The sequence below is a fragment of the Phaenicophaeus curvirostris genome, chromosome 1 (genome assembly GCF_032191515.1).
Source record: "Phaenicophaeus curvirostris isolate KB17595 chromosome 1, BPBGC_Pcur_1.0, whole genome shotgun sequence".
In the NCBI taxonomy this organism is placed as follows: Eukaryota; Metazoa; Chordata; class Aves; order Cuculiformes; family Cuculidae; genus Phaenicophaeus; species Phaenicophaeus curvirostris.
In genome coordinates this window covers 51,958,007-51,972,584 of record NC_091392.1, presented here as the reverse complement: position 1 = coordinate 51,972,584, position 14,578 = coordinate 51,958,007, and the positions used below count along the sequence as shown (strand labels likewise).

Genomic DNA, 14,578 nt, shown 5'->3' with positions numbered 1-14,578 from the left:
CGGCTACAGAAACCACTGATTCTTCTGTTGCTGACCTGGAGTTTTTTATGGCTTCATCTTCACTTCCTAACACCACAGAAACACCCATGCATGTGTCACTCAAATCTTTATTTACATCTGCAGTGACTCAGGCTTTACAGAGCACTAACGAAACTCCAAAAATTATAATCATGAAAACAAGTGAGAAACTGTCAGCCTCTGGGCTGGACAGGCGCACACTCTCCTGGGTGGAAAACTGGTTGGATGGCCGGGCCCAGAGAGTGGTGGTAAATGGTGTGAAATCCAGCTGGAGGCCAGTGACAAGTGGGGTTCCCCAGGGCTCAGTGCTGGGTCCAGCCCTGTTCAATGTCTTCATCAATGACCTGGATGAAGGCATCGAATGCAGCCTTAGCAAGTTTGCGGACGACACTAAGCTGGGTGGAAGTGTCGATCTGCTGGAGGGTCGGGAGGCTCTGCAAAGGGATCTGAACAGGCTGGACCGCTGGGCTGAGTCCAATGGCATGAGGTTTAACAAGGCCAAATGCCGGGTCCTTCACTTGGGGCACAACAACCCTATGCAGTGCTACAGACTGGGAGAAGTCTGTCTAGAAAGCTGCCTGGAGGAGAGGGACCTGGGGGTGTTGGTTGACAGCCGACTGAATATGAGCCAGCAGTGTGCCCAGGTGGCCAAGAAGGCCAATGGCATCTTGGCTTGTATCAGAAACGGCGTGACCAGCAGGTCCAGGGAGGTTATCCTCCCTCTGTACTCGGCACTGGTGAGACCGCTCCTCGAATACTGTGTTCAGTTCTGGGCCCCTCACCACAAGAAGGATGTTGAGGCTCTGGAGAGAGTCCAGAGAAGAGCAACAAAGCTGGTGAAAGGGCTGGAGAACAGGCCTTATGAGGAGCGGCTGAGAGAGCTAGGGTTGTTTAGCCTGGAGAAGAGGAGGCTGAGGGGTGACCTCATTGCTCTCTACAACTACCTGAAAGGACGTTGTAGAGAGGAGGGTGCTGGCCTCTTCTCCCAAGTGACAGGGGACAGGACAAGAGGGAATGGCCTCAAGCTCCGACAGGGGAGGTTTAGGCTAGACGTTAGGAAAAAGTTCTTCACAGAAAGGGTCATTGGGCACTGGAACAGGCTGCCCAGGGAGGTGGTTGAGTCACCTTCCCTGGAGGTGTTTAAGGCACGGGTGGACGAGGTGCTGAGGGATATGGTTTAGTGTTTGGTAGGAACGGTTGGACTCGGTGATCCGGTGGGTCTCTTCCAACCTGGTTATTCTGTGATTCTGTGAAGTGGTACTACGAGTCCATTATCCCAGACAAAGATTACCCCATTTACAGCTTCAGAAGTTAAATATGCAACCTTATTTGAAAGGACTGCGCATATTTCAGAAGGCAGTCAGCCTTCGCGTGAACAAAGAAACATTACCAAGCCAAAGTCAACCACAACTGAGAAATCTTCCCTCCCGTATTTGACAGTATCTGCAGTTCAGAGTTCACCTTTTTCAAGAACTACCACCTCAGTTAAAAATCTCTTTCTGTCTGGTGTCCTGCATGTAACAACATCAGATTGGCCCAAAATCCCAATGCAGAAACCAATTCAACCTTATTTCAATTTAACAGAACCCACAGAGCTGCAGACCAGAACGCTAACGAATTTATCTCATTCTAGCGGTGTTACGGCTCTGCCTTCCTCTTCAGAGCCTGTGGAAGCACAAACTTCTCTAGTAAGCACAGAAACAATGACAGTTTTGGCTGGCAAGGCTTTCTTTGATACAATGATTCATACACCGATGTCTACAGCTTCTGAATGTGTGGTATGGTCAGTTTTACTTGCCCCTATGTGTTAAAAGATCTATGGCTTTTCAGTCCATTCTGTTATGCTATGTATGTAAATAATAGAGATTTTAAATATCTTCTATTTTTTGTTTTTATTTGTATATTTAAAAATCCTTCTTTCTTCTTGGAGGTTTGTTGAATCACTGCTTTTATACTGCCCTGGCATTTTCTGCCACTTGAATGGATTCCTCTGTTAAAAAAATAGCTTTTAAAATTATATGCCAATTCTAGATAGCAAAAAATATTTCTGAGTTGTAGAAAAAGCCACAATCCATGGATTTTATTTTTTATTTCTGGATAACATCACCCTGTCTTTCTTTGTTTTCCATGTGTTTCTTTGTCATATGGTTTAAAAAGTTGGAAATGCGTAATTCGGTATTTCTTAAAAAGCTTCAGATTATTACTGAATGTAACATGTAACCACGATGCATAATGGTTTACATAGAGAATTCCACCAAAGCTAGATGGAACAGGAAGGGTGTGGGTGATGTGCATCATTCTCACCTGCTACAACCACATAAAATCAATTAATTCAAACAATAACCGATGAGAGGTCATATTGACATGCTGATTCTGTCTCAGGGAGGGTGATGAACAAGCAATCATTTGAACTTCATAAAGGCAATGAATGTAAGGTTGATTCTGATTGTTTTTCCTCTATATGACAGCCAAGATACCTTGAACCTCTTGATAAATGTAGCCAGTTCGTATGTGTTAATACGGGTTGGATGTTATACAGCCTTTCAAGGAACTGCCCTAAGGACGTGCAGAAGCCAGACTGTGGTTTTCGAGGAATGCCAGTTCAAGTGAATACTGACAGTTGTTGCCCAGAATGGGAATGTCCCTGTAAGTCACTGTTTTATTTTTAAAACCAACACAGAGCCTTGATCTGTAAATTTCAAGTAATAACTTAAGGATTTATTACAGTGGGGATATGAAGTTGAATACTGGCATAAATTTAAAAGAGCTGTTCATCATTAGAATAAAATATAGGCAATGTTTTGGTATCTTTGTATTAACATTCAAGAGAGTCAAAATAGTTGGTCTTGAATTAAAACATTGAAATGAAATCTGTGACATGAACATCAATATTTTCCAGCTGAGACTTTTCAGAATTTCTGTCAGTAGAAATGCTGAGATTTTAACATTCCGTGAAGAAAAAAAATGAAATACTGACATTTTCTGAAAGACAGAACCCCCAAACTTCAGTTAACCCAGAAGGTTTTACTCATATGTAGAAGTTGCAGAAACTGGCAGCTGACTGTCTGCCAAGGGTTCAAAAAGCCCAAATAAAAGTAATATTAAAAGGCTTGCACCGTTACTGAAACCAATATTGCACTTTTACATATTTGTCTCCAGACAGGACAGAGCAGTCTCCTGTTATCTGCATCTCAAAAATACGTATATTTTAACGCATATGTTTTATTAGGCAACGTACAGATTCATTGACCTTGCCTGTAAAACACTGACTTCAGTGAAAATTATCGCCAGTTTAAACTTTATCACTGGACACACAGTGGCAGGTTAAGATATTTTCACCAAGTAACAGAGGACACTTCTTTCTGCTTATGGCTCAGTATGCTGCCTGCAGAATATGATCATCAATATGTATACAAATATATGTCATATGAAAGCAAATGTTGATAAAAGTGAAAGGTTTTAGAAATGCCTTGTATTTGGTTTTGTGGTAACCTCATTACATGACAGTTCTATTTTAGGTCAATGCTCTGTACTGTCTGAACTGAGTGTTATTACATTCGATGGAAACAACATAGCCCTCTGTAATATGGCTTCCTACATTTTAGTCAAGTTACCAGGAGAAACGATCGTTGCTCATATTGAAAAATGTCCTGCTAATCAGGTAATATCCTTGCATTTCCACAATAATGAAAATAGTTTCTCTTATAGGTATGAAATTCTGCAAAAATATAACTTTCAGATAAAACCCATACAAACTGAAAAATGGAAAGTTATTTAACATTCAAGGAGCATGTTTCAATGTGTTGTCTAAATAAACAAATTTTATTTAAGGTTAAATAGTTATTGCTATGTGATATTATGAGGAAAATCAAACGTAGGCTCCTTTTAAACTATCGCGGCGACATAACTTCTGAATAGCTCAAGACTCTCTGCCCACAAATATTCTTGAGGCCCTGAATTCATACTTTACAATATGTTAAATTACTGAATAATCACAAAAATCTTCTGTAGTTATTTTAAGAAGGTCTTAATGAGTTTGGGATTAGGGTGATGAGTTGTTCTTTGTAGTTGTGTAACTCTCTGCGTTACCGACAGAGAGGATCCAGCCACTTTATTTTTAGACTGCGGCTTTAAGCCAGGTCAGTGTCATTCTTAGAGTCTGTACATACATTTCCTTTGTATTGTTCACAGTCCTAAATTAGGCAGTCCTTGAAGAATGGGCTTGTACGCCATCCTTAGTTTGCGGATAAACAAGTTCCTGATGAGGAACTTCATCAAGTTTCTTTCCTTCCCATCCCTACTTGGTCTCTTACCTACTCTCACTCGGCAATCGTACACTTGATCTTTAGAGGTTTACTTTTAAATTGTTCTCTTCACTGTTTCTTAGTTGCAGTTTAACGCAAAACACAGCTCATGTAGGCAGATGAACTTTAGAGGTCTGTAGTTGTAGTTCTTTAAACTACACCACCTTTAATTTCAGATCAGCATTTTAAATAGATCGCTATGATCATTAATAATTTTCATTAATTAATTCAAGGAAAGTCAAGAAGAATCATGCAATGAATAACATACTAAGGCAACGTAACATATGAAGAGGCATCTAGTATTGATTACTTTCTTGGAAAATAACTTCGGTCAACTTCAGCTGCATTTTTAAAAAAGAAGTCTGATTATTGTACTAATATTGATGTAATATAAACCTTTAACTTGTTCCTCCCCACATTAATTCAAAAACTCTCTACTTGAGCATGAAACACAAATTCTTTTCAGATGTCAAATCTTTGTGACTCCGTATCAGGGTTGCTGTGTACCTCACTAGGGTTGATATGGGTGTACAGGTAGTGTCTGCTTTCATAGTGTAGTTGTCCAGCTTCAATTTATGTTTTTTTCCCCTTATGCTAAATTATTTGTTAATGTCAATACAACCTCTATTTCACTCCCTCTCCATCCTAAACATAAATTGACTTGCCACAACCTGCTGTTCTCTAGAAATGAGAAAGCCTCAGAAGGTAATTTGTTGCTGATGCTGATAGTATCTGTTTATTCTAATGCACCAGCTAGTCAGGCCATGCTCGCCTGCAGATAGGGAGAAAATGACCTTCGGTGAAATCACAAACTTAACAATTCTGAAACAGCATCTCCCTCAGCAGCTAGCTGCAAGTAATCTGAAGCCTGTGTTTTCAGGGAGGTAGTGGTCAAACGATTTGGAGCAAGTCTTCTATCAGTGAGGCAGAAGGTGACCTACTGCTTTTTGGAGACTAAGGAAAAAAAGGAACACTCACAGTAGTGTTATGGCATGAAAAAAAATGTTGTGTTTCTTTTCAGGGTGCTTGAATTCCTTGCTTTCATAGGAATGAAAACTGCCTCTGCTCCTTTGCCACAAATGTCCAATTAAAGTTTAATTCTGGTGCCCCACAGAAGATCTGATAAGGGCACTGTCACACAGAAAATCAGATAAATGAAGAAAATAATAGACTTGAACCTAAATAATGCATAATGTTCAGTTGGTCGACTGGTTGTGGTAGAATTAACAATAGCGTTGCAAAAGGAGCCTTCTTTGTATCTTGTGACTAAACAGAGGATGAATGTTTTCTCTGGGTAATGGAATAATTTTCGTTGGTACTTGGGAGTATGTTCACTTGTAACTTGCCAAAGTTACATGTGCAAATCTATGGTTTTTTTCTAAATCTAAATTCTAGAATTACAAAGCTGAAGTCTAGTCCCTAGTTTTTTATTTTCATTTCTAATAAGCCCTACAACACTGAGGAAGCTTTAGAGACAAAAGTAATCTAATTTCAGATTTCTATTTAAATAGATTGCTCTGATCATGAATAAGTATCACTAATTGATTCAAAGAAAATAAAGGAGAATCGTCCAATGAATGGCATAGTAAAGCAATGTAACACATGAAGAGGCATCTAGTATTGGTTAATTTTTGGAAAATAACTTTGGTCAACTTCAGCTGGATTTTAAAAAAAGAAGTCTGATTGTTGTACTAATATTGATATAAGAATTTCTTATAAGCCTTTAACTCATTCCCACACGTATTTATTCATAAACTCAAACAGTAAAATAGCAAAATAGGAAAAAGTATCTGGATTTTGACTGTTTCAGTCACAGATCTCAAAGCAGAATTTCTAAATAGATTGGAAGTGTAAACACATCAAATAACTATGTTTCTAGTGAGATCCAGTTGTTGATTTGAGTTGCCTAATGTGTGGCAGTGACTGGAAGGAGACACTAGCTCCACACTGCTGATGTTAGCAGATGACAGAAAGGCTGGCTTTAGCATAGTTTAAATCCCTTGATAAAATGCAAATAGCAAATAATTTCTTTTCAGGATGCTGCAGGTAAAGGAAATTAAAACTCCAAAATTTATGTAGCAGATGGAACAGACTGTGTTGGAAAATAGGAGTCTGGAAAAGGATGGAGCATTTGAATGGATTGTTGAATGAGTGTCCTCTCTTACCCAGGTGTTGTGGCCAAAGGGGCTAAAACAATTTTTGGATCCTTTCTAACACCTACTTGATATTCCCAGCTTATATGCACAGGGATCACCTTACTGCTGTGTTTGGCATTGGTGCAACTGCTTTGGGAACACTCCATCCAGCTGTGGTACAGTTAAAGAAGGATGTTCAAAAACTGGACATCTTTCAGAGAAGAGCCACAGGAATGACTGAAGGATTGGAAAACATGCCTTACAGTGGAACCAATCTCCTTAGCTTACCAAACAGCAAGTCAAGAGAGGCTCATCCGTTTTTCCAGTATGCTATATAAGGAAGAGAAATTCAGAAACAAATGCTCCTTTGGCCAGTAGTTTAATAAGAATTGGTAGTCAGAAGTTGGAAGAGTTTATACCATATATAAGTCTTCAACTTTTAACAGCAGAAAACATTCTTGGAGCAAAACCCATTCTTGGAGCAAAAACCAGGGCTGTTATTTATTCTGTCGTTGGCAAGCAGAGACTGGAAGCTTTTTCCATCAGTCACACTGATTCATGCAGGTATTCATTCAGAGCAGCCTTATTGCAGGCAGCCTTTCAGAAGTCAAACCTAGCTGACCGTGGCTGTCCTCTCTGGCTTTGTTAATTTATAAGTCAGAGTTCTCACTCCAAATTGTTCATAATATAAATACATGAAATCCTTTAGATAAAAGTTTGGCTATCAGATCTGGATCCTCAGCTCTACTCTCCAGCTTTATTGTAGGATTGGATAGGAAAAGCACTAATTCCTGAAGGTATTGGCATGTGGGATTTTGTTTGATCATATGAAAAGCTTAGGGACTAGATACTAATTTTAAAACTGTTTCTCCGTTTTTCCAATTCCTGCATCAGCACAAGACATTTGGCAGGGGGCAGGGCAGGAGGTTTTGAATAAACAGATGGAGTCATGCTCCTTTTCTCAAAGGTTTGAAGTCATAGTCTTGCAGAAGGATCCACCAGCATTTGTGAAATTCACCAGAGAGAGAAGGGAAGAGGAGATCCATGGGTCCAGTGCCAGGTTCTCTTGCTCACATCGGGCAAGTCTGGGACCTGCCCTGCCAGCCGTGGGGATCTCGTTGGCTCCCAGTCCGCGAGGGAGCACTGCCTGGGCTGCACCCTGAGATCCATCTCTCACCACCCTCAGAAGAGAAAAAGTTCTTCTTAGGTTGAGGTGGGATTCCCCCTCTTCCAGCTTGTGCCGCTTCTTCACATCTTTCCCCTCAGCAGGCTACAAATCCATCAGATCCCCATGGGATCTGCAAAGCTTCCGTGGCTACCAGAAGCCCAGCCACCATCTTCTGCCTAGACTCCCTGGAGGACTGAGGATTGCTCTTTAGAGCTCTTTTTTTTTCTGCATTTTAAGGCAAAAAAACTCCTGGTAACTGATTGTTAGCAGTAGGTCTGTGCTAGTCCTTGACCTGGAGCACAATCCCATCTCAAGCCTCCCCAGAGGAGGGAGGTGGGATCAGACCATTGGCCAGCCTGTCCTCAGAAGCCACAGAATTAGTCTGTGTAATATAAGAGAGGTACTTGAGAAGTGACACCGACTCCTTCTTTACCTGTTGCCATGCAAAAAACCCACTGTTTTTTCCTGCCATGCTAAAAACTATATAGGTTGAGACAAAGCAAAAAAAAGGGTAAACACCTCCAGCAAAAGACATGGTGCATGGTCTAGAGAACAACTGCTCGGAGGAGGCGCGTAGGAACTGGGCTTGTTTGAAGTAGAAAACAGGAAGCTGAGGGGAAACCTTACTGCTGTCTAGAGCTACCTGAAAGTAGATTGGGTCGAGGTGAATGTGGCTGTCCTTTTCCAAGCGGAAAGTCATAGGAGAGTATAGAACGGCCGTAAGTGGTTCCTGGGGAGGACTGGATGGGAGATTCAGAAAGGCTCTTCACTCAACGGGCAACCAAGCACTGGCACAGGCTTCCCGAGGAAGTGCTTGCCTAGCTTTCATTGGAAGTATTCAGAAAAAGTGTAGATGTGGCACTTATGGACGTGGTTTATGAGGTGAACTTGGAAGTGTTAAGATTCCTGTTGGAATCAAGGATCTTCAGGCTCTTTCCTGAAAAAATTATTCTATGATTCTAACTTAGAAGACTGAGAGTAGTAGCAGCATGGCTGTTTTGATGCTTTGATTCCAGAAACTAGGTAAAATAATAAAATGAGCCCTAATGAAGGAAACGGAGCATCCAAATAATCATTCTTCACAGCTTGTTCCTACATTCAGGAGTTTGGAGAAAAGATTTCTTGTAGTTTGTACCACTCCATTCAATGATGCAAATAAAAATGCAAAGACTTGTGACACAGCAGCATTTAATAAATGTTGTTATTGAGTGGTACAATTGTCCGCGATGTCCTGAGCACAACGGTCTGACATCATAGTCCTTAATTCATCAATGTCCTTTCGTAACTGAGAAACGTCCAAGAGCTTCTTTGGAAGGCTTTCTGCGCTGCAGTAATTTTCATTCTCATCAGCTGAACAGCTCAGTGATTGTATTTCCGGCGGTAAGGAAAGATTTGGCTCCTCACCCTGGGCTTTCTGAGTCAGAATACTGCACAGTGCTTTCAACTCAAATATGCAATGGGACATTTCCTTGAACAACTGGTCTGCTATATGCATCTTCTCCGATACTGGCTGCCTGGAATCTTCCACCTGCCGCATCTGCTCTTTCAGAGTGGCATTCTCTTCCATCAGTCTTTGATTTTCCGAGAAAATGTTTTTTAACTGCTCTATTTTCCTTTCTTTTTCTTCCAGTCCTTTTATCATCTGCTCCACTACCTGATTTTCTTGCAAAAGGTTCTCTTGCATAGACTGCATGTCTAAAATCAGTGCAGCTATCTGATTTTGCTGATTCTCTATGACCTTACTGGCTTTCTCATTCTTCTCTTTGAGACATTCATTCTCACTCAGAAGCTGGTTTTTGTCCAACAGGGGAAGGCGAGCACGATCTTCCAGGCATTTTTCCACTCTCTGTTGTAAACCCCGTACCACTGTGACCAGCTCTTTTTCTTTTTCCTTCTGACACACGAGTTGCAATTCTCTCTCTCTGCACTGTGACCGGACCTCTAGGAGCTTCATTTCTAACTCAGTCGTAGTTTCTTGAAGTTGCTTGTTCTTCTCTTCTAAAATTTGTAGCTGTTTAGTCTGCCCTTGTATATCATACAGCGTTCGTAGATCAGTCAGATATTTCATTAAGGTTTCAATTTGTCTTTGTTTTTCTTTGCTTTGCTCAGACATCTTCAGGCATTGCTTTTTCAGGCTATTAATATATCGGTCTCTACTTTTAAGTTTCTCCTCCATCTTCTTTTTCTCTTCACTAGATTTGTTTGAAATCAGTTTTATAAGTTCATTGAGTTGTAATTCCTTCTTTTCAGCTGCTGCAAACTGTCCCAGAGTTGCATATGTCTGTCCAAATGCTTCACAGATGGCTGCCATAGGTTTGCTATCTTCTTCACCATTACCATGCCGCTCCAAAATAGATCGCGAACATGCTCCGTCTCTGCCATCTTCTGGAACAATGCCATTGTCCAGCTCATCGTCGGAAGGCACAGATTCCTTCTGTGTAATTTAAAAGAGATACGTGAGCACTGGCACTGGCTCCTTCTCAACCCATTGCCACGCACAAAGCTCCCTCTTTGAAAACATGCATAAAACGTTAGAGGTGAGGGAAGGAAGAGAAGGGAGAAACACCGAGAACATCTTTGGCATTTCTGTTGAGTAGGGCTTTTGAAAGGGGCTTAAGTACACCAGCCCAAGATGCACAGGGGCGAGGCAGAAGCACCTGTTTGTCTAGATTGTGGGTCCTATGGGCAATCCTTTGACACGGATGGGATCTGCAAGAGAGCTGAGTGGTGGAAAGGCATTTCTTCTCGCAGCAGAAGCCACCTAGGTTTTCGGAGGACTCTAAGTGGCAGGAGGCTTAACTGCATCAGTCCTCTACTAGAAATCAAGCTCAAAGGGCAGCTGCTAGGAGAGCCAAGTCATTAGATTGCCCTAACATTGTCTCAGTCCTAATTGAACAGCTTGTCTACAGCACTGGTGCGTCAAGGTCCCCGTGAGAAGGTGTGGCAGAAGCAGCAGAGGAAAAGGAGTCCAGAAGCAGGTCAGCCCAGTGGGGCTCCACTGCCTCCTTCAGAGAAGGGCAAGAGTGACTGGAAAGCTGGCTGGTGGAGAAGGGGCTGGGGGGTGTTGCTCAATAGGTGCTGAATATGAGTAGGAAGGATTGCCAGGCAGCCAAGAAGGCGAATTGCATCGTGGCTTCCAGCAAGAGCAGTTTGGCCGGCAGGACTAGGAAAGTGATTGCCCCTTTTGACTTGGCACTGCTGAGACCATTCCTCCAATACCGTGTGCAATTTTGTGCCATAACTACAGATTTTATCATTCTACCTCAGAGTCCTTCAAGACGTCCTCATCATTTTCTTCATTTTCAATGTCTAATATGGGAAAATCATCTGCAAAGGAGGCAAAAAGCACAAAGGAGCTGTGGAAGCTTTTTCACACTGCTTTTCCCCATCTGCTTTTCCCCATCAGAGAATCTGGAAGACGTGGCCCTTCTAATTCATTACGAAATTACCATTGCCATCCTTCCCCAAAATGGAACATGAGCATGCTCCGTCTCTCTCTGCTCGTGGATAATGTCATTGTCCAGCCCATTGTCAGAAGGCACAGAATACAGGCCACTCCTATCTGTCCCCATAGCCTCCTCCATGGTCAAGCGTCCTACCTTCTTTCATCGATATAGGTTCATCCTTGGGAAAGGCTGCAGCCGCCTCCATTTTTTCCTGGCCTTTTGTGCCCCACGCAGAACATCCTTCTGTCTTGTCATCTTCTGCATCATCCTTCTGATGGTCAGTAACACTACACACAGAAAGGAAGGGAATGCATTCCGCAAAAATACACACACACTTGCATACACTTTCTGCTGGAATTTAACGGCCATTTCTTTGCCATTCTACCTATATTCATAGACCTCTGAGAAAGGGTAACTCACACACAACTTACTGCACGACTGTAGTAGTGGAGACTGAAACACTGACTACAGGCACGTTCATGCTACTGCCACCTATTCTTGTCCCTGGAGTAACTCATCCCTGCTGGCTACAGTCGCATCTGATAAATCCCCTCTTTGCTTCGAGGGTCGGGGAGGATAATAAGCCCACTGGAAAACCAACATCTAGCTACAAGGCTTGTACCTCATCAGGATGCTGCAGTAATGCTACAACAACTCTTCACATCATGCTCGGCTAACATCTCCTCAAACCCAGTCCTCATTTTGAAGGGATTCAGGTATTCCCACGGATAGTCTCAGGAGCCGTTTTTTTAAAGAGCTCCTAAGTGGAGTAGCAAGGGACCAAGAAAGATGGGGGTTGCATTCCAAGCACTGCACTGCTTAACTACTTTGCATAGGCATTCTCTTCTAACACCCGTGGCAGAGGGTCTCTTGGTGCTCCAGAGAGAGACTGCTTTCAGGTTTGCTTCATAAGCAGAACTAAAACCAAAACAAAACCCTCAAACAAACAAGGAAAGAAAACATTAACAACGTGCTCCAGGTCAAGTCTGCTCCGCTAAATGGTGTGTTAACGCCATACTGATACTTTGCCAGAAGCCTGGAGGCAAGGGAATGAACATCTTGTTTTGATAGAGCAAATCCTTAAGCTTGCTGTCTTCCTAAAGGGACTTTTACTACAGGCACCTTTCCCTCCTGCTTCCCATCAATCCAGGCTGAGAGAGGGGCAGGGGAAGAAGGACTGAAGTTGAGATCTAGTGCCATGAAGTGTCAGGCAGTGGTTTGTAGCAGGACAAGGCATGCTCAGCTCCTAGGCATAATGCAGTTCATTCACCCACCGCTGGGCTCCCTGCCCAAAGAGACTCCTGTGCCCAGGCACTGGTCTCTGCCTCCAGCAGGGCTGCCCAGCCATCAAGCACAGCAAAAGAGACTGTGTCTTGGAAGGCAGGAGTCTCTGGAGGCTACCTACATCTATGGAGACTGGAAAGCCTGTATAGAACTCTGGTTTTAACCCTGATCAGTCCCACATCAGACATGTCCCAGAGACAGAGGGGATTAGGGATTTCTAAACAGCAACGGCACGGCTGTGTGGTGTCTTCCTGGAAGCACATGCCCTGCTCAAGCCAGGTGTTCAGTCAGACAAGAGGAAAGGAGCCATCTCTGCTTGGATGAAGGCCTGCTGAGCTCCACACAAGGTTTCTCACAGGCACCAGTCTAGCAGAGCAGGGAAGGGCACGGCAGTGTAGGGCAGAGTGGAGCATCCACCGGCTCCTGTCCCAGCTTGGGCAGTCCTCCTCCCTCTTCCAGCCAAGGGGCTGGAGACTTAGCAACAGGCATTGCCTGAGCCTTACGATTTCTTTGCAGACTGTCTCTTGATGCGAAGCCTCTTCCACCACTGGTGCTTATGCGCCTTGGCCAGGTGACCACTGATGGCTACGCTGTGCAGTCCGTCCTGGCTCTTCTCCTGGGGCTCGTTGCGCTCGTTGGGCTCATTGGGCTCATCGGGCTCATCAGCCACATCAACAGCCGCAGAAGCGCTGCGGCATGACAGTCGCTCCCATGTCCGCCTCAGGTGCTTGGTGAGGCGCTGCATGGTACAATGGGGATGGGGGTGGAGAGAGCGTAGGGGTGGGGAGGTTGTGAGGGGAGGGTGAGAAGAACCAAGAACTGATTCTCGTCACTGCCAGGCAGAGAAGTGCTGCCAGTCTAGGCACAGCCCCGACAGCACTGAGGGCTGCTGCGGGCAGGGTGTCTGGACAGGGGTGGGGAGTTTACTGTGGTGTCACAAAGAGGGGTAGGGCTGGGGGTGGGGTTTGTTGGGGCGTGTCATGTCAGGGCTGGGGGTGGGGGGGCAGCAGGGGGAGGGTCAGGGTGATGGAGGCTGTGGAAGTCAGAGGATCACAAGTTTGAAGAACCATAGACTCATAAAATGTTTTTGGTGGGAACATCATCCATTTCCAACACTCCTGCCAAGGGCAGGGACACCTTCCCCTAGATCAGGTTGCTCAAAGCCTACTCCAACCTGGTCCACCCTCGTAGAATTTTCTTGTGTTAATTTGAACATGATACTAAAGCATTGCATAAAAAGTGATGAAGCGGGCTATCATTCGAGATGACTGATTTTCATCATTACCCTTTCAGATTACATTCCAAAACTCAGGAAAAATTTTCTGGATTTCAAATATTCTCTCTCTTACATTTCACAGTATCTGACACAGAATCCTCTGGTGTGGCAACCTTGACCGCCTCACTCATTTCTATTTAGGATTTCTAGCACAGAGTTATGAATTTCTATTTCAAGTGTAAGCTTGCCACAGTGAAGAATTTAACCCAGAGCTACTTTCCAGTGTCGCTTTAGCAAAGAAGAAGTGCGGCCACCTTCGGAGTAAGGAGGTATCCTTCTGTTCCTCGAGCATTCTTGATCTGTCCTACTGAGGAAAAAGTGTATTGTTTCTTCTAGAGGAACAATGCATGTATTTCTATTTGAAGTCCCCGCTAAAGTGTGCCGGTCATTTTACGAAGCAGTTATTTACAAAACTGGAGATGAGGCAAAAGGGCCTTGGCATGTGGATATCAGAAGAACGGTACACTAGGTGTAGTCATGTCCTGCGTTGTGTACACAGAGTTTTCCAACAGCTGTATCCAAGAATTCCTAGGTGGTGTTCTGCATTAATACCCTAGTTGCTTCCCCTGTGGAGGTTCCTCCTCTGTTCCTTTCAGCAGCTTAGACTGGAGGAAAGCCACCATGAGCTGGCTACCCAAAGATGATACTCAGGAAGCAAGATCGTCTCAGAAAACCACTGAATTGGGCCAGCCCATCATCAATATCTCCTCTTCTCTGGAGTGTTTGCATCTCTTCTAGACTGCCCTTATGCTGAGACCTTGAGGTGGCAACAGGAGCAGCTCCGGCAGATATGGAATGTTGCTCAGAGGACCAGGGCTTTAACTCCCCATAATTATCTGAAGTAGAAGAGAAATGGAAGCCAGAGATGAGGATATCTCTGTTCATGAATGCTATGGGTGAGACCAGGGGCTGGTGGTAGGCCCCTTTGTTTCCCCTGTTCACAGCTC

The 14,578-nt window shown here is 43.6% G+C and overlaps 1 protein-coding gene across 1 annotated transcript; it reads right to left on the bottom strand.

The window, feature by feature from the left end:
• Positions 1–8,826: 8,826 nt before the first annotated feature.
• Positions 8,827–13,100, bottom strand: LOC138729860 (centrosomal protein of 85 kDa-like). Its single transcript, XM_069874880.1, has 4 exons — positions 12,859–13,100; positions 11,225–11,358; positions 10,888–10,952; positions 8,827–10,059 (listed from the first exon to the last, which is right to left on the bottom strand). The coding sequence occupies exons 1-4, from the start codon at positions 13,098–13,100 to the stop codon at positions 8,827–8,829; spliced, it is 1,674 nt and encodes a 557-aa protein (XP_069730981.1).
• Positions 13,101–14,578: the final 1,478 nt, after the last annotated feature.